The sequence below is a fragment of the Chanodichthys erythropterus genome, chromosome 6 (genome assembly GCF_024489055.1).
Source record: "Chanodichthys erythropterus isolate Z2021 chromosome 6, ASM2448905v1, whole genome shotgun sequence".
Taxonomy (NCBI): Eukaryota; Metazoa; Chordata; class Actinopteri; order Cypriniformes; family Xenocyprididae; genus Chanodichthys; species Chanodichthys erythropterus.
Window position 1 is genome coordinate 27192910 of NC_090226.1, and position 21325 is coordinate 27214234.

At 35.9% G+C, this 21325-nt stretch overlaps 1 protein-coding gene across 1 annotated transcript; it reads left to right on the forward strand.

Annotated features, from left to right (window-relative positions):
* Positions 1–322: 322 nt before the first annotated feature.
* Positions 323–20988, forward strand: nwd1 (NACHT and WD repeat domain containing 1). Its single transcript, XM_067388525.1, has 18 exons — positions 323–678; positions 859–975; positions 1118–1472; positions 1858–3130; positions 3652–3855; positions 4482–4641; positions 4732–4849; positions 8051–8215; positions 9213–9410; positions 9548–9670; positions 10967–11169; positions 12468–12728; positions 12803–12893; positions 17096–17244; positions 17335–17608; positions 18555–19108; positions 20415–20520; positions 20664–20988. The coding sequence occupies exons 1-18, from the start codon at positions 595–597 to the stop codon at positions 20972–20974; spliced, it is 4746 nt and encodes a 1581-aa protein (XP_067244626.1). The 5' UTR covers positions 323–594; the 3' UTR covers positions 20975–20988.
* The last annotated feature ends 337 nt before the right edge of the window (positions 20989–21325 follow it).

A 21325-nucleotide genomic window follows, 5' to 3' on the forward strand; every position in this document is an offset into this window, starting at 1 on the left:
ATATTTTGTACAATTGTACACATTAAATCTTTCTTGAGCAGCAGATCAGCATATTAGAATGATTTCTGAAGGATCATGTGACACTGAAGACTGGAGTAATGATGCTGAAAATTCAGCTTTGCCATCACAGGAATAAATTACTTTGTGAAGTAGTTATTTTAAATTGTAATAATATTTCACAATATTACTGTTTTTACTGTATTTTTGATTAAATAAATGTAGCCTTGGTGAGCAGATGAAACTTCTTTTAAAAACATTAAAAATCTTAGTGGTTCCAAACTTTTGGACTGTACTGTATATGTATGTGCTTAGTAATTATATCTAGGCTACAGTATTTCTACATTTATGTTTTGTGAATTAAGGAAAAGTTTGTTTTCGTAGTAGTACTGAAATATTAGGATAATCCTGATCAAGCAAGATTGTATTTTTGAATAATGATGCAAAACCGTACAAATGACCATTGTACCAGGCAATCAATATACTACAAAATGCTACTGGTTTTGTAAAAATATTATTAGTGTAATAACTGTGTAATAAGCAAGATAACATACAATATTAAATGGCACAAAATAAACTACATTTTATTTGACAGACATGAAAAATGAGAGAAATGCATTCTGGGAGAAGGCCTATTCTCAGTTGCAGGCCCACTGCCAAAGTTTGGGTCTCGTCTTTGAGGTTTGTGTTGAAAATGTAGTCTAGTTTAATTCTGGTGGGAATGCTTTATTTAGAACTATTTTACATTTTATTTTACTAAACCTATCACCTGGTCAAAGTGCATTTTATATATATATATATAATGTATGTATGTATATGTATTGGTTTGTTATTGTGAATTTTCTTTTGGTTTTCTCGCAGTTTGTGGATCTCAGATGCGGAGTGCGTGACCTCATTGCAGCAGATCATTTGACAACGGAACTGTGCATTAAAGAAATTGAAACTTGTCAGAGAATATCAGATGGACCGACTTTTATTGTAAGTGTCATCAGCAACATTATTACATTTCGTTCAGTCTTTGCCGTTTAACACCTTTAGGTCATCAGGCTTGTTTTGGTTCTCATTTAAAATCCCTAAGTGTAATGCTGTATCTCTGCTTTGCACTGTTTGTTTTTGTCAGGCTCTGCTCGGTAATCAGTACGGCCATCGCCCCATCCCACACCTTATACCAGAGACGGAGTTTGAGTCACTGGTATCAAAACTTTCCAAAGATTCAGAGAGTTTAATGCTCCTTAACCAATGGTTCTCCAAAGACAGTAACTCAATCCCACCCACATATATCCTCCAGCCAATCACAGCTCACTATCCTCATTACAATGACAGGGGTTCTGAGAGCGGACAGTTGCGTGATAATGATGTCATATCCTGGAATCTGACAGAGTCACGACTGCTGCAGGCTCTCCGCACAGCTGCCCAACAGGCTGAGAGTGACGGGGATATCAGTGTTGACCATAAGCACAAGTTTTTCAAATCTGGTGAGAGATTATGAAACTTTCCAAGAATATGGTGCAGAATTGGGACATTTTTTGTCATTCCAGACCTGTATGACTGACTGACTTCAGAGGAACACACACAACAAAATAATTTTTTGAATAATGTCACTGGGTTCCAAAACAACTCTGGGTCCCACTGATTTTCATTGTATAAACTTAATGTAAAGTTTAAAGTGAGTAGTAAAAGATGTTAGATTATAATTTATCTAACAATTCTTTTAAAAAAACATGGTATTTCATCTTCTAATTATTAAAAAAAAATGTGGCCCAATACCATATTTATGGAAAGAGTCTTCTAAGTTTATTGAGTCCTGTCCTAGTTTTCCTTTTTTTAATGATTATCATGTTCTTTACATATGTTTCACAGTGTTAGAGTATGAAATGGAGCACGGATTTCTCAAGACTCAAAGGGATGCGTCAGCTGTGCTGTTTATTCGTGAACTGCCTCGACTTAGTAAAAGAGAGTGCAAGAAAAACTTTGCAAAGTTTCTTCTGGACGTCACAGCTGACGGCTTGCTTGACACAGAAGCCCGGGAGCTCTTGGCTGACCTGAAGCAACGCATCTGCAACACGGGTCGCCTCCAACCTCTCTGCATGGAGCTCAGCAAAGGAGCCATGGACCCGAGCCGCAAAGAACACAAGGAATACCTGGGAAAACTGTGTGAGCAGGTAACATCTCAAATAAAGGAAATGATCAGCACGAATGCTCTGCAAACTTCAGGAGGTTGTAGCACAGGAGATCTAGGATGGTCTTGGTTGAAACAGGAGCTCTTCCATCACGCCATGCTGAGCGAGGAGAAGTGTTCTGTGTTTAAAGGGAGGGACAGCATTCTGGGAAAGATCTGCATCACCATGTGGGAGTCCACTAATGCTTGCCATGAACCTCTTCTGGTTCATGGACCTTCAGGGGTTGGTAAAACAGCTCTGCTTTGCAAACTGGCACAGGAAATGAGAGGCGTTGTTGATCATCGGGGAGTTGTGGTGCTGAGGCTGCTGGGAACATCTCCACTCAGCTCGGATGTTAACTCTGTTCTCAGAGGTCTATGTCTTCAAGTGTGTGGAGCTTCAGGGTTGAATTTCCCCCACCCGCATATTGCCAACACGCACAAAGAGCTAGTCCGGTTTTTCCATTCCATGCTTGAAGACGTGTCAAAACAAGGAGACATGCTCCTGCTCATTCTAGACTCAGTGGACCAGCTGTTAGAGGCAGACAAGCCCCATAAACTAGACTGGATACCAAAAGCGATCCCACCTAATGTACATATTGTGCTCTCCACGTCTGATGACTGTGTTGAGAAATGTAAATCTTTGGTTTCAGCAGAACAAAACATCTTTAGAGTGGAACTTCTCACAGACGATCAAGGGAAAGATGTCATTGATGCCTACATGAGCGCAGCTGGACGCAAGCTGACTTCAGAACAGTTTGACACCATCTTACACAGCTTCCAGCAAAGCGGAAGCCCTTTGCATCTGAAACTCATACTAGACATTGCCAAGCAGTGGTCCTCCTGGACCTCCATGTCTAGTGTTCACCTGGGCATCTCTGCACAGGAAGTGATGACACAGTTTGTGCAATCACTTGAGGAGAATCATGGGAAGAAGCTAGTTAGTCATGCTTTGAGCTTCATATTGTTATCAAGGTAAGTCATATTGTGTTATGTTGATGTAGCAAGAATTTTTGATAGATAAGGATGTTTTGTAATGTTAGTTTAGTATAATGGCATCTTTGCACTGCCGTGCTGTCTCCCCTCCAAATTATGTCTAAAAATGCATTAAATATGTACAAAAATATGCCAAAGTAGCCTCAGAACCACCTTAAATTCTATCGTTGTAATGACAGGCAGTCATTCTGTGGTTGTGCACGAGAATCAACGCTGAGCTTGTCGCCATGTCATAGATGACATTGTGTAAATACCAAGGTTGTGCACCATTCAGAATTGAATTGATAACACATTTTAAAAAGTGTTTTCATGGTAAGCGTTTTATTAAGTAGCATTTGTGCCACATTAAGTCTGCACAAATGCATTTGTGGTATATTTGCCACTTTAGATGAGTCAAATACTAGCCTTCATAATTGGTAAGTCTAACTTATTTTTGACATTTCACGCTGTAATGGAAGTCTACGTTTTAAAATATAATTATTTATATACATATTCAACAGATATGGACTATCAGAGGCAGAATTACAGGATGTCTTGTCATTAGATAATGATGTTCTGGCCGAGATCTATAAGTACTGGCTTCCTCCAAGCCACACACTCCTGCGATTCCCGCGTCTTCATTGGTCACGTCTCCGGCATGACCTGAGAGCTCATCTGGTGGAGAGATGGGAGGGTGGTGTTATTCTGCTGGGTTTTGCTCACAGGTAAAGGTTTGCTTAGACCTTTCTGTTTGCCACCACCATAATAATGCAGGTGGTAAAAGAGGAAGCCACATGAAGAATCATGAAGTTCATCACAAGTAGCTTTTCCAGAGGCAGAAGTATATATACTAGTATACAGAAGGTGCGTTAAACATTCATTAAACAACAGAAGATGTAACTTAAAACTCAAATGTACAAAAACTATTAAGAAACATGATTATTTAAACAAATTACCTTCAAATGTCAAGTGTCACACAGGGAATGCTGGGAATGTCAGTTTACCTTTTTTTTTTACTGTAAATTATACATTTTTTACTTCTCGAACAGTACAATTAACAGCATTTCACTGTGAAATTACATGAAATGTCTGGTTGGATAAATTTTTCTCTGTATATAGTATGGGAACTTGCTGTTAACCTATTAACACTCTCCCCATACCCCCCCAGAGAATATTTAGGTATCGAATATGAAGCTACTTTTGAATTGGATCTACCAGTAGAGGCTAACCAGTCATGATAACCAGTCGAAACTTGACCTCTTGACAATCTCTAGAATTCCTCTAGGAAAAATCCTAGTACTCCATATGCCCATTCTGTCAGTGTTCTCATCTTAGCCTTTACTTTTCTTAGGCAGTTCAAAGAGCTGGTAAGGAAGAGATATTTGTCACGTGATATGAAAGCTGACATGCACGCCATCCTCGCTGAGTATTTCTCAGGACAGTGGAGTCGAGGGCAGCTCAGGCCTATTCTTCTGCCCTCACTAACCACACTGCTAAATGCTGACAGAAAGGTATTGTTCAAGGTCACAAAATCAGCATTTAGATGTAAGTAACTTTATATATTTACAATTTTTTTTTGTTAAACATGCTATATTTTCAAGGTACCATCACAGCCCTTGTGGTTTACTGGAGAAATTGCCAATTTACGGAAGCTTCATGAACTGCCCTATCACCTCGCTCATGCAGGCAAATGGGAGGAGCTACGCGAATCAGTGCTCGGTGAGGTTTGGATAGGTTTACACTTTTTTTTGATAGTTCACTAGACATTCTACTAAGTATCTTTGCAACCACGTCAACATTCTCATTAGAGTATTCATAGACTGTTAGGTAAAGGTTAGGTGCTAGGGTTCAGGTTAGTAGAATAAGTTGAGATATAGTTGCAAAGTTGCTTATAGCCAGTAGAATGTCTGTTGGGGGACTATCAAAAAAAGCGCTAGCAGATATTAAGCAGACAGTCTATTAATACTTTTATGACTGCTAGTTGACATGTAGTTGCAAAGTTACTTCTAGTTAGTCAAATGTCTAAAGTGGACCATCAAAAAAGTAGTGTTACCTTGGATAGCAATAGATAGGTTTTTCAAGGGGGTGGAGGAAAACAAATCCTGGTTACCAAAGAGAAACATTCATTCCTGTAGATTATAGATTTGGCTAGAAAAAAAGAAAAACATTACTAAAAAAAATTACAAAACTTTTTTTGCACTTCCAGAAAAAAATCCAGAAAAAAATCCAGAACTGGCTTTTTTATCATAAAAAATATTTTAATTTAATATCTAGTTCTATTCATGAACCTCTAGATGGCGCAGGTTGATAGGACATTTATATGCAATCTGTTAACATTACTACATGTTACAAACTGATTGGCCTCTGCTGATTCTGCAGCCAATGAGCTTGCCTGCTTAACATTTACATAGGCTGGTTCAATGTTCGCTCTAAGCTGGTCTTCTGTAACCCTCCACCTCCTCCAGCTCCACCTGTCTACATCTGCTACAGGATTTATTGCGTGTATGCCTGTTCAAGCAGAGGCAGCATATCTTGCATGATCACAGCAACATGTCTGTGTATCTGTTGGCAGTAGATCTAGTCTGCTGAGACCAAATACATTAATATTGTCATATCCATAAGCATGCTAAAACTATTCAGAGTTGTCATAGTTTAAATAACTTTAAATAAGCCAATCTAAAATAAGATGTGTACATGCAATTCACTGACGAACATGTAGACTTTACTTTGCATAAATAAATAAATAAACATGTAATAAATAAGATGAGCCAGATAATTACTTTGTTCCACTAAAAGAAGACAGCATAATAACATTTTGAGTTTTGCTAGGGTTGTGTATTATCCAATGGGGCCAGTTATTCAAATGTAATCTGATCGGATTTCGGCTATCGGACTGGATCAAATCTTGAAAATGGGTTGTTCAAAAGGAAACAAGGATTCTGAAATCAGATTAGATCACAAAATCCAATCTTGGTTTTGATCTAAATAAAATCATCAGTTTGTAGTATTCAGAACTTTTTAGTAAGACTGGAATACCTTTGAACCAAAAAATCAGAATTATACTGATCCCATCAGAAGATTAATTACAAAAATGTAATAAAAAATGTAATAAAACAAAAATGTAATAAAACACTCAAAACTGGTGAAAAAAAAAAAATACAACTTTTTTGTAATTTAATATACTTACACACATTTTTTATTTTGCTCTTGATTAGTTTAACTGTTAAAGTAGAAGTAGACATTAGGCTACATACATTAGCCTTTCGATAACCTACTGATTAATCTAATCTAATCTAATATAATATAATATAATATAATATAATATAATATAATATAATATAATATAATATAATATAATATATATATATATATAATTATTTTTTTTTATTGTATCACTTGCAAACTACATTGGCACAATAATAAAAGATGAAACTGTCAAAGGTTTTTTTGCGAGCAAACGTGCTGAACATTTCTGAGAGATTCTTTCGATCACCATGTCCCTTTAGGGGCTCCATAGAACACTAGTAATCCAGATTTGGTAATCTGAAAAAGTATGTATCTGTATCAGGGTGATTCAATTTTGCTTTGAAAAAACAGCACAAAAGATGGATTATCTGATCCTGGATAGCAAAACGGGATGGGATTTCCAAATCCAGATCATTCTGATCCAGATTAAAGGGGTGGTTTATTATGATTTCACTTTTTTAACTTTAGTTAGTGTGTAATGTTGCCTTTAAAGCATAAACATCTGCAAAGTTAGGACGCTCAAAGTTTAAAGCAAAGGGAGATATTTTCTTTTAAAGAATTTTCTGTTTAAGGACTACAACAAACGGCTGGTAGGGACTACATTTAGCTTCTTCCCAGATTGGTTACATCACTAACCCTAAAATTTACTTAAACCCTGCCGCTGAGAACACGCACACAAATACAATAGCATATCAGAAAAAAGAAAGATAAGTTATAACCATAATTATACTACACCCTATCTGTTCTATCTTCATGCATCATATATTCTCTGGCTCTGTAGGCATCTTACAACAGTTCCCACATGAGTGATGTATATATTATCATGACAGAATATGCTAAGCAATGACTTTAAGATAGTTAACTCCACATCTGCTACATAAATTCATCAACTAACCATTCAGAAACGTCCTGTTGCATTCTACGTCACTTCTTCTTGAGTCTCTCATTGTCCGACTCCATTTTGAACATGAAAGGCTGAACAATTTCTTACATTTTAAGTGAGTCTGCATGAGGTAATAGGCACTGCTAACATGAGCTCTTGAAACTCTGCCCTCTTCTTGAGAGCAGCAGGTCATTTGCATTTGAATTTTTTGCAATTTGTGTCATTTTGTGTGACACACAAAAACGGAGCATTTTTGTTTACCCTCAAAAAGTGACAAATTTAACATGCTATAAAAAGCGATCTGTGGGGTATTTTGAGCTAAAACTTTACATACACACTCTGGGGACATCAGAGACTTATTTTACATCTTATAAAAGTGGCATTATATGACCCCTTTAAACTTTTTGAACAACTGGCCCCTGTATTTTATTTGAACAAAAGTCATCATATGCTCTGTTTGAACAGTTATTTATTTTACTTGTAATAAAGTATGCAATTTACTTGTAATAAGATACAGACATCCAGATGATATGAAATTCCACAGGCGTCTTTTTTCATCTGATCACAGTATTGCTTGTAATCTGTCTAAATTTAGCATCCTTTTCTTAAAAAAAAGCCAAATCTATTGTATATTCCCTCAGTTTTACCTATAGAAATGAATATGTTAACAGTATAGTAACCCTATACTGTGATCCCATCCGCACTACATGACCAACTGTTCTTTGTATTGTGTTTTATGCTTTTGTGAACTTTAAATAAATGAAAACAAAATTGTGCATTTATTCTCACAGGCAGTCTGGATTGGTTGTGTTGTAAAACTCTGCAGTGTGGCGTGAGCTGTGTTATTCAGGACCTGTCGCTTTGCACTGACCTCACAGACTGTCCTGAGATACAAATGCTGAAAGAGACATTTCTGCTGCTTAAGCCCTCATTAGATTTTAGCGATGGCCATGTGGGTAAGTATGGGGCTTCCGTAGGCTAATCATATTTATTTAATATATGGAAATAAGAATCTATTTGTAAGACAATATTAAGCTTGTTTGCTTAAAAACATTAAAATCCACCATGGCTTGAAATTTAAATTTCTATCTCTAATAGGATTGGGTTTCATGTTTTTTTATGAAATTGTAATTGGAGTTTTGTAGCTTTCAGTTTACATTAGCTTAGAGGTCATCTAGAGGAAAGAAAACTGCACTTCTCAAGCAATTTCATAGGGTCTTCGAAGGTGAAGTGTGTAATTTCTGTACCATTACTGAACTGTCATTACATCCTTCATCTTAAAATGGAATAAGTCAAAAGTTTATTGGTTGCTTCTGCATGATCAACTTTGTTAGTTAACTACATTTAAAAATATCAATTAAACACAGTTTAAATATGGCTATTCACTTGTCCGTTTTTAGAGCACTCTTAAAGCTCACCCAAAAATGAAAATTCTGTCATCATTTACTCACCCTCAAGTTGTTCCAAACCTATATGAATTTATTTCTTCTGCTGAGCACAAAAGAAGATAGTTTTAGGAATGTCGGTAACCAAACAGTTGATGGGCCCCATTGATTTCCATAGTAATTTTCTTTCCACACTATGGAAGTCAGTGGAGCCCTATCAATTGTTTGGTTACCCATATTCTTTAAAATATCTTATTTTGTGTTCAGCAGAAGAAAGAAATTCATACAGGTTTGGAACAACACAAAATGATGACAGAATTAATTTTTTTTTGGTGAACTATCTCTTTAAATTCTCCATAATATCAGTGTGAGAATTTTCATTCAGAGACATATTCCCTTTATTTAGTCACAGGAAAACCAATCACACCAATTCATCATCCTTCCACATTCCATTTAAATATTATGGGCAGCTCAAGAAATATTTAAAACATCATTTAAAACAATGTAACTCATCTTTCTGTATTTTTCTTTTAACTTGATCTATTCTTTTATCTCACTCTTTTATAAGATCCCTCACTTTTGGTCACGGAGATCTTCGCAAGGCTGCAGGGTCTTGCTGATCTCTACCCATCTATGATTGGTCAGCTGTGTTCTCAGTGCGTGGACTGGTTTAGTTCCTGTACTGACCCAGTGCTTGTGCCCAAATGCAGCTTCTTTCAGGCCCCTGGGGGCCCACTGAAGAGCACCCTCACGGGCTTCACAAAAGGTGACACCATATAAAGGAGCTCAATCTTGCTTTTGTTAAAATATTTCAAGTAAACAGAAATTTAAAGACATGCTATTGCAATGCTATCGGCTTAATATGATTTCATAGCATCGTGTTTGTTTTCTTGCCTTTTGAAGGGGTAAAGGCTGTTGTGCTATGCTCAAAGAGGGAGCTGCTGGTAGCAGGTTCAGAGGATGGGCTGATCATAGTCTGGAGTCTAAGCCATCTACAGACTCTTCATACTCTTTCTGGACACACAGGTAGGTTTTTAGCAATGTAGAAAACGGAGGTGTAGCAAATCAGGGGATGTGGGAGAAATGCCTCACCCACATGATTCAAAGCAAAACCTGAGGAGATCTGGGCTCAACTTTTTTACTTGAAGTGAGCATAATTTTAATGACACACTGCCATATTTAGGATTCCATGATGTCAGTTATGCAAGTGATTAGATGAAATATTTAACATTTTTTAATTAATTTATTTTGACTTTGTTGGACTTTAAAGAGGACTCAAACCTGTTTAATTGTGATAGTTCACATCAAATTCACACTGGTGTTTTAGTATTATTATTATTATTATTATTATTATTATTAAAGGATTAGTTCACTTTAAAATGAAAATTACCCAAAGCTTTACTCACCCTTAAGCCATCCTAGGTATATATGACTTTCTTCTTTCTGACAAACACAATTGGAGTTATATTAATAAATATCCTGACGCATCCGAGCTTTATAATGGCAGTGAACGGAACCAACGAGTATGAAGCTGAAGAAAGTGCATCCATCCATCATAAATGTACTCCACATGGCTCCAGGGGGTTAATAAAGGCCTTCTGAATCAAAGTGATGCATTTGTGTACGAAAAATATCCATATTTAACAAGTAAAATATCTAGCTTCTGCCAGACCACCTTCCATATTCGACTTACGAGAAAAAAGTGTAACTGAGGTCTCGTCAGTTACTCTTTTTTCATAAGTTATACATGGAAGGTGTAGGATGTAGCATAAGCGCTTTGAACTGCAAGAGGTGTTACACTTTCTTCGTAAGTTGAATACGGAAGGTGGTCTGGCAGACGCTAGATATTTTACTTTATTACTTGTTAAATATGGATATTTTTCTTACACAAATGCATCACTTTGCTTCAGAAGGCCTTTATTAACCACCCAAAGCCATGTGGAGTACGTTTATGATGGATAGATGCACTTTCTTGAGCTTCATATTCATTGGTCCCATTTACTGCTACTATAAATGATATTTATTAATATAACTCTGACTGTTCATTAGAAAGAAGAAAGTCATAAACCTAGGATGGCTTGAGGGTGAGTAAAGCTTGGGGTAATTTTTATTTTAAAGTGAACTAATCCTTTAACTCCAATTACAAAAATATATAGACAAAGAAACAAACATATTACTGTTGTAAATTACACTGTTGTGTTGTACTATTAAAAAAAAAAAAAAAAAAAAAAAAAAAAAAAAAATGAACATATAATAATCATTTTATTTGTAAATACGAGTTAGTCTTAAATTCTACTCTTTATTTTCTGTTTTTCTGTGTAGCGGGGGTGCTGTCTCTGAAGATGGTGGACAAAACCAATAACTGTCTGTCTACTGCACTCGATGGCACACTGAGAAAATGGTGTCTGATAAGTGGACAGCAGCTTTTCTGCATCACTGATGCAGTGTCTGTCCAAACACACACCCCTGCACATGTCCATTTGATTGAAGAAAAGAAGATTATCATAACCAATCCAAGCAGCCTAGTATGAAAATTTTATATCAAATCTTTTTTTTTTTTTTTTTTCTTAAAGGAACAGTTTATAATATAATGAAAATGATGTTTACTTGCCATCATATCGTACCAATCCTGTATGATGTTCTGTGTAATAGTAATAAAACATTTTGGGAAAGGAGAAAAATAAAACAATAAGAGACGGGATGAAAAATAAGAAGTCAATGGTTTTGCGTTCTTTTGCAAATGTTTTGCGTTTCCCCAAGAAACTTTGCATTCGATTGCAAAGAGCTGAAAAGGTTTTGTAAGTAAACACAAAGTTTCTTGGGGAAAAGCAAAACATTTGCGAGAGAACGCAAAAGCATTGACTTCTCATTTTTCATCCCGTCTTTTTTTTTCCCACCACCATGTCCCTTTAGGGGCTCCATATCATGCAGATCTAGTCATATGAAAATACTGAAGAAGAACAAAGACCAAAGAAAATTAACAGATTTTTTTTATTTATTAATTTTTTTTTAGAAAATAGTCTCAGGAAATTTTTTTCCCCACATTATAATTTTTTTTACACATTGCATTCTTCTGTAGAAAACAGATGTGAAAATGTTATTTAAAAAAAAAACAAAACGTAATTGATGTTGCATTAAAGGTGCAGTAAGCGATTTCTGAGAAACACTGTTGATATTTGAAATCACCCCAAACAAACGCCCCCCTCCCTTCATTGCTCCACCCCAAAAATAAACAAACACGCAATTGATGTCTCTTTATCATTGCTGAAGGGAAGCAAGATAATGTTTTATGGAAAATAAAGCGAAAATGATGAACGAACAACAAGGAAGAACAAAAAAATGAAAATACAGCACATAAGAGTATATAGGCAAACAGCTTATCTTGATTCACATATGGAGCAGAAACAACGCAATCTGCGTCATTTTCAGGCCTTCCCTCTTAAAGTCTCTGTGCTGGAAAGCTTTTCTAATATTGTGGGTTCTAAAGCTTGATGTCTGATCATAACCACTATTTTTTCCTGTGATATTCCTCTCACATTTTCTCTTTTGTAATGTCTCTCAGCTATCTCTCTTTCTACAGTGTTTCTTCAAATCTCCCTCTTGCTCACTCTCTCTCCTCCCCCATCATGAATGGACATGCCCCCTACTGCTGATTGGCTGCAAGTGTGTTGTGTTGCTGGATCCCAATCACTTTTAACAGCGTTTCTAAGAAATCACTTAAAGTACCTTTTAATGTTACATTTTTGGGTTCCTTTAATAATTGATATAACTATGTAGAATGCTGTTTGTTTATAGTTTCTCCTTCCCATCCTTTCATGTATAGGTTAAAGCTTGGCACTTGGACACTGCTGAGCCTCTGTATGAGGTGACAGCAGGGGTTTGTTCTGTTCTTGGTGTAGTGGGGGATGCCATAGCATGCATATGCAGTGAGGGGGCGCTCTGTTTTTATGACATATCCACTGGCGTGCAGAATTCCCAGACCCCCCTACCCTGCTCTGCTGGACACCATAATATCACCTGCTCTCTGACACTCACCAAATATGCCAAGATACTCATTGCTTTTGGGGAAGGCCGTCTACATTCGGTATGTATGTTTTAGTAAAGAGCAAGCAAAATGTAGAATTTCAGCTTTATTCGAAGGTGTTTGTGTGTGTGCAGGTATGGAGCCATGGAATTGAGTCTGTGGTTGATCTTCCTACTCCAGCTTTGTTCCTCAGAACATCTGAGGATGAAAAACTGCTGTTTGCAGGTGCCTTTACACGTCATTGTCTGGTTATCTTTTCTCATTTATTAATTAGGGTACAATGGGGCTAACGGCACACCTTAAGAAAAATGTGCCCATAGTGTATGATTGCAGAAAAAATATATATGTTTGTATTGAACATTGATGGAGCAACAGATTGTGTGTGAAAATTAAATCTTATGTTTGTTTAAAAATCTTTACAATAGAGTTTCTTTAGTTAACATTAGTTATCTAATTTAGTTAACATGAATTAAGAACGAAAAATTGTTCTACATTATTTATTACTCTTAGTTAATCTCAACTTTTTATTAATCTCAACTTTTACTTGTTTAAGTTGTATTTGTTACTATTATTTAATGCATTGTGAACTAACATGAACGAACAATGAACCACTTTATTTCTATTAACTAACATTACCAAAGATTAATAAATACTGTAACAAATGTATTGCACATAGTTAGTTCATGTAAATTAAAACATCATCTAATGTTAACGAACGAGACCTTATTGTAAAGTGTTACCAAAATCTTATAAATGTATGATGTGGCAAAGGGGGCTCACCAGCATGGAGCAAAAGGTGTAAAGTATTTATACAAATACTTTAGCTAAAATGTTTTTAATAATGTCTAATTAACACTTGTTCAAAACAATCACTTGAGCAAAGTTTGTACTATTTTCTGTTCAGTAATATACTGTCATTAAAATGTTAATCTTAAAAATACAGAAACACATTTTTTTTTTTTTTTTAAAAGTAAAAATTCTGAAAGCATTGAAGGAGATTATAAAATAATTGAACATAGCTTTACAGTAGTAACTACAAACATATTTTTTTGTATATGATTAATATCATATTTTTAAATATGATGCACTCTAAAAAATGTTTGGTTAAAAACAACCCAAGTTGGGTTGAAAATGGACAGACCCAGCAATTGGGTTGTTTAATTAGGCTGATTAAAAATGACTATATGTCTGGCTTAAAATGAATCCAAAATAGGTGAGAAATTAAAAATTAGACACATAATTACTAGAGGCAACAATAATAATCAAAAGGTATACATTTATTAATAAGCAATTTAATAAATGTTTGTTTATTATTAATTATCTTATTAATAAATGCTCATTTATTAAACATATTAATAAATGTTAATTTCCAGCATATTTTGGGTTCATTTTAAGCAAGAATACAGTAATTTTTATACAACAGTTGAGTTAAATAAAACTACCCAGCACGTTGGGCAAACATTTAACCCAACCACTGGGTTAAAACAACCCAATTGCTGGGTTTGTCCATTTTCAACCCAACTTGGGTTGTTTTTAACCCAGCATTTTTAGAGTGTGGTTTTATCATAAATATGGTGATTATTTCTAAGGTGGACACCCAGCTTAATATATGATATTTTCTATCTGAATCTAACCATGTCATGTCAACTAATGAAAAAGTCAGTCAGCTGTTTATTATTGTGCCTTTCTCCCCAACAGCAGGGGCACCTTTTACCTCAAATACATATTCTTCCGTTATTGCAAAACTGTTTCTTTAATTACCTTGAACAAAACTGAAAATCATTAACAAGACCTTTGTCTCAAAATATATTCAATAATTTTAGCTATTCTCATTTGCTACTTAAATCTACAACATTTTAAAAAACAAATATTAGATCAAATTAGCACACAATCAACTTTGCGCTGCTGCCTGTGATCATGTCAAGGATCAACCAAATTTGCATGTGTATCTTGATAAGCAGATGTTTAGGAAACTGCTGTGGCAAGTTTTTGTGCATTCTAGTGGTTTAGAGGAGAATAAAATCAAATGCGCTTTTAGCCCCATTGTACCCAACTCTTGAAGTGTACGTGCACCACTAACATCAAACTGCTTCTGAACACCCCCCCCCCCCATTCCTCCACTATTCAGCCTTTACCATTAGCTATTGTTTGAGCTATGTTGGGTCGCTTAAACAATGGGTGCTTCTCAATACTCAAATTGATGCTTCCTCATTTCCTAATGATACACAGGTGTATCCTTCTCTCGTATCCTAATGTGTTGGAGCTAAGACACGTGGAAAGGAAGCAAGGAAAGGAAACGAGGATGCACAAATAAGAAATGAGAAGCACCCAATAGCTGTGTCCCAATTCAGGGGCTGCGTCCTCCGGAGGTCGCATTTGAAGGCTGCACACGTCATTGAGACGGTCTCATTTAAGAAAAGTAACTGTAAAGTAATAAAGAAATTATGGTATTCCTCATGAGGAATAACAAGTCAGTTTTATTACAGTTACTTTTCTTAAATGAGACTGACTCGGTGATGTATGCAGCCTTCAAATGAGACCTCCTGTTTCAAATGGAGGTGGTCTTCATTCAAGTCCACACTTTCATGACTTAATGCCGGTTTGACTTTCGGGTAGAAGTCTGCCTCGGAGCTTGCGCGTATCGGCTGCGAAAGGGGCGCTCATGAGCACCCTTCGGAAACCGAAAATGACCAATGGGACACTCTACGGACTTGTGGACTTAACAGACTTGTGCACAGGGTGGCCCTTGTACCTACTGCAAGACTGCAGGACAGGGCCCAAAGACAATGTTTACACTTGTCAGGGAATCAAGATATGTATGGCTGAATTGTTATTAAGATTAAAATACCTTACTAAATTATCCCCTTCTCTGTTTATTAGGAGAACTTTCAGAGCTTGACGCTGAACCACATTACGTAAAATTAGTTTATATTGCTCTAATACTTGCCAAGAAAGCTATTATTCAACAATGGAAAAACTAAACAATTATTAAACATTAATCGGTTAAATTTGCAATTAGAACACATGGCAATGGAAATGTTGCTGCCATAGTAATAAAAAGCACTACAACCTATTTGGAAATGTGGTTTTCTTTTATTAGCTATAAGTATAAGTAGAGGAGTGAATATCCTCCTGATAGTTACTTTTGTGAAAACTCTATTCAAACGTATGTATCATTTAAATATTTGTAATAACCTTTTTTTTTTTTTTTTTTTTTTTTGTTTCCTGTTTTAAATTTTAATATATTGAAGCACATCATGTGTCACATATGTAGAATTAAGATACACCTGTAGTAAGGTATGACTTTATATTTCAGGTATTAAATTCTGTATTTTTGAACCTGTAAATTTCAGATTACATTTAGTAATTGGCAATATGTATTTTTCCTTTTTTCTCCCTTTATTTCTTCTCAGATTGTATTGTATAGGCAATTTTTTTAAAGCACGGAAAATAGGGCTTGAGATTCTTTAAAATTAAAATGATGAAGATGAAGTACTTACCCTCCAGATTTGTTGTTTGTCCACCTCAGTGGATCAAACTAAATATTGTATTAACTGTTTTATTTTATATTAGCATGCATTTGTAAAATAAAATAGCTACAACTAAATACAATTCAATAAATGTTATAATAAAATTACAGAATGGGTAAGAGTGTTACAGATTTGAAAAAGTTCGTACCTTTTTTTTATAAGAAACTTAACTTTTTTCCCCACATTGTGATTTTTTTTTTTTGTATACACCTTCCGTTCTTCTCTAGAAAACATATATGAAAAGGTTTTTAAAACAAATCACTTTTTTGAGTTCCACAGAAAAATAACAGGATTGAATTCCCTATAATAATTAATATCACTATGTAGATTGTTGTTAGTTTATAGTTTCTCTTTTTCTCTTCCATCCTGTCAAGTATCGGTTAAAGCTTGTCCATTGGATATAAGCATTATATTAGCCGTTTTATTTTATATTAGCATATATTTGAATAATTAAATTTAAAAAAACAATAAATATTATAATGAATGGGTAACAGTGTTGCAGATTTAGCCTAATTGAAGCTATCACTCAGCTATCTAGTTTAGTATGAAGTTTTGATATTTTTGGTATTTATCTTCTTGTAAACAAAATTGAAATGCTTGTTAGATCATTTTTTGGTAACAGGGTTGAATAGCTAAGTTTGATTATCAGAGCCTCCTTTGGTTTACACACAATGTGGTGCTGATCTCTACACCCCTGCCCCCCCCACCCCCCCCCCCCCAAAAAAAGAAACTTTGTTAGTAATCTAAGTGAGTTCATTATTATAATAAATATTGATGATTTAATGATTTTCTGTTAAATAAGATTTTATCTTTTCACAGAACATAAATTTTTGCCGATAAACCTCTTCACTTGTGTAAAATTCACTTTGTTGATGTACCTTTTTTTTCTTGTTGAAGGATGTGACAGAACATTGTGCGTATTCCTTGTGACACTGACTTCAATGCAGAAGGTTCTGGATCTTCACCATGATGCATCTGTCCTATGTGCCGTCTCAAGCAGTGAAGGAAGCGAAATCATCACAAGCGCCCAGGATCGGATTATACGGGTCAGTTTAATCCCTTTCTTACCAAACAGGTACAGTTTCATCTCACTGCCATTGTCTTGAATGGAAGTTGATCTTCTTGACCTCTTCAAGGTGTGGAGCGTAACCACAGGAGCCCTGTTGGACTGGATCGGTGTGATGGATTCTGCTGTGTCCACTTTGGCTGTACATCAGCGCACTATTATCTCTGCCTCTGTTATTGCCAACCAGCTCAAAGTATGGCAGCTGGACTACAATACCAAAGACAGGAGCAAGAGTTTCATCCCAGCATACTGCCCCCTAGTGGTCCTGTCGAAAGACGGTGATACTGTATTCTTTGTCAAAGAGGGAAATGAAACAGAAGTTTTCACCTGGAGCTGTTCGGAAGGTGAAACATGTAATAAGAGGATATTGGGTTTCATTGTTGTAATTACGTTCAAGATCTTAAAAGTATTAAATTCCAAAAAAAGGTACTCTACACTGTAAACTCTACACATAAGGTGGCAAAACTCCAAAAAATTGAGGTAACATCAAGTTACATCAAAATGTTTTAGTTAAGAAATTCAAAGTTTTAGGAAGCTGAACTGGCAGATTATTATTTTGTACTTGAACAACTTGAAATTTGAGTAAACTAATTCATTAATTTAACTTGGCCAGCTTAAAGGGTTAGTTCACCCAAAAATGAATATTCTGTAATTTATTACTCACGCTCATGCCATTCCATACCCGTAAGACCTCCGTTAATCTTCGGAATGCAAATTGAGATATTTTTGTTGAAATCTGATGGCTCTGTGAGGTCTGCATAGGGAGCAAGATCCATAAAGGTACCAAAACATATTTAAATCAGTTCATGAGAGTACAGTGGTTCAATATTAATATTATAAAGCGACGAGAATATTTTTGGTGTGCCCAAAAAACCCAAAATAACAAATTATTTAGTGATGGCCGATTTCAAAACACTTCTCCAGGAAGCTTCAGAGCATAATTAATCAGCATGTGGAATCCGCAGTTCAGAGCACCAAAGTCACGTGATTTCAGCAGTTTGGCGGTTTGACACGCGATCCAAATCATGATTTGATACGCTGATTCATTATGCTCAGAATTTTCATTTTTGGGTGAACCAACCCTTTAACTAGCTGGTTCAGTAAATGATAACTTGCTAATTGGTAACACAATGCTTTGATAGCATTAACATAGCATAGCAAATTCTGAATGAGTACGGCAATATAGAACATTTAATACTATCTGTTCTCAAACTAAGCTTACGCTTCACTCATCAACACGATGGTAAGGGTTTACAGGGTAGCCAAAGTTCACATTCATATGTTTCACAGGTCTGCAGACAGACAGTAAGGACGTGTCCTCAGAAGTGTGCTGCATGGAATTAGCCCAGCAGAAACATCTACTCTTCTGTGGACTGCGGACTGGTACCATCCTTATTTACCCATTGGACTTTGCCCTAGAAACCCTGTGTCTGCCACCTCCAGAAAGCCTACCAATGGTACGCAGCATGGCTATCAGCCCACGGGAGGACAGAATGGCCGTGGCATATGAGGATGCGGTCTGTTTGTTTGAGATTACAGCGAGGGACAGTTTCCCCTGTGTGGACGGCCCATTTGAGAGGTACTCCTTGTGCTTACTGCATTCTCCAATCTCCGCCATGGCTCTGCTGTCCGACTGCAGGCTGCTCTATGGGACCTTTGGTGGTGAAGTTGTAATCTATGACTTTAAGAGCGCCAGGGCAGCTGAGCTGGATCACCACGGTGCAGCCATAACCTGCATCACCATGAGCAACTGGGACGCACAAGCTTTGATTGGCTCTCAAGACTGTGTTCAGAAGTTGTGGAATCTGAGTCCTGTCTTGTTGAATCACACCATGGAGTACAAGGTGAGGGTTCACAGTTTGCTATAAGTTGAGCTTTTTAAAATTAAGCCAAACCATTTAATTGGCTTATAGTTGGGTCTATTTTTATTCTGTTAACAAATATTTTAAATAGTTTAGTGTTACCATGCTGCTAGGCTATGTGATACTTGAATAAGCATTAGAAAATGCGTACTACTGACAAATACTAGGTCAAATAGTCTATGAAACTATAATTTGCCTGTATTTTGACCTTTTTTGGCTCTGCTCACAATTAGTTTTAATAGGATTTTTTTTGCTAGCATGTTGCAAGCTAACAAAAGCTGTTGCAAGCTATGATACTTGATTAAGCATAAAAATAGAGACTTCTCACTAATACTAGGTAAAATAGTATATTTAACTATTTTTCAACTATAATTTGCCTGTTGTTGGGTCTATTTTAGCTGTATTCACATTTTTTTTTTATTGGAATTTGTTTTTATCGTGTTGCTACGCTGTACTCAAAGTACATACTTATTACAAATAGTTATTAAAATTGTCTATTTAATTTTTTAAGCCCCCACCCCAAACCAGTTGAGCGCGAAGCTGCAGCCTACATTCAATTTAATTGATCAATTCAATCACAGTCACCTGTCAAGAAAAATTTAGACGTCATGGATTTATGGTTTAGAATTTAGCCAAATCAATGATGGATCTGACTGTGACAAACAGTAATGCTCTGGATCAGGATGTGCTACAAACACATTTAAAACGAAAGATTAGGGTTTAGGTTAGGGGTTAGTGTGTTTCAGCATTGTGTGGGCAATCAGCACTGTGATTAACTTGACTGAAATGCATTTTTCCAGTTTTTAATAAATATTTGTCATTTTACAGGTAGAATATCTAAAAGTCCTTAAAACAATATAAACTTAAGAAAGAAGCAATAAGCAAATAAAATAAGAAATGTTTTCAGAGAATGTATATATCAGGGTTATATTTAAGTCTGTGTAGTTTCATTGTGTTTTGTTTTGTTTTCCCTGTTCCTGTTTTGCCTGTGTTCCTGGTCATTATTAGTTTCTATAGTTCCTCACCTGTTCTTAGTTCCGTTATTACTCTGCCTGTGTACTCCTCTGTTCTTGGTTCTGTGTCATTTTGCTTTATGTGGTTGTGTACTATTTTACTCTGTGTGATCTCCTGTGTGATACCTCTTGAATTAGAAATCAAGTCAACAAGAACTAATTAGTCCCAAGTTATTTTTTTAAGTGTATCAAGCCTATCATGACATATAATGCTGCCAATAAACAAATGCTGTGTGACATTAAAAGGGCATGTGTTGTTTTTTTCCATCCTTAAGGGTTTCTATTTTGAAGGTGTCCTTTGTGCCGTCTTCTCGATAAATGATAAATATGTCTTCACTGGATCCCTGGACAAAACCATCAAAGTCTGGGATGTCTCTAGTGGTGAGGGCTGTTCAGTGTTGTACATGACACCTAAATGTTTATGGCTAAAAAGTTTGTGGAAGATTCACTTCAATTAAAATGTATGTCTTAATAATGTCTTTCATATCTGATTCAGTTTCTTGACTTTGGTCATTTCATTACAGGTTGTTTGCTATACATCCAGTACGTCTACTCTCCAATTATAAAGATGATGCCACACAAGGACGGGTTTGTAGCGGTGTCCCAGCACGGATCTTTCATCAAGGAAGGCTTCCAGTGTCCAGACACCCTCAAACCTGGATACAACCCCCTCCGTAACTTCCAAGCACATTACCGAGTCACCTCTAGGGAGAAAAGCCTGAATGCTCCACAAACCATGATCAACGAGCTGCCAGATTATAACCCTGCTCAGTTTAATTTCATTGGCATCGGTTTGATGAAAACCAAACCATCTAACACGTGTGTTCTCCTGTAAATATGTCCTAAATTCTCCTATGAACCTCAGAGACCCACATTTGTATAGAATTAGGCTTTACACTAGGATATCATGTGTAATTGCATATCTGTAATTACATAGCAATAACTGTGTAATTACATAAGAAATTATTTAGGAATAATAAAACAATTTACTATTTAGTCATTTTTATAGCAATTTAATCAATTGTACAATTGTTGTGTAAAAAGTAAACAGTGTGTAAAGGTCAGCATGTTGTAAAATATATTTTAATAACATTACATATAATATAAACAAAGACAGGGACTGAAAAAATAGAATTTTTTTATGTTAGTGCTGATTTAATCACAGCTTTTGGCTCACAGTATAAAA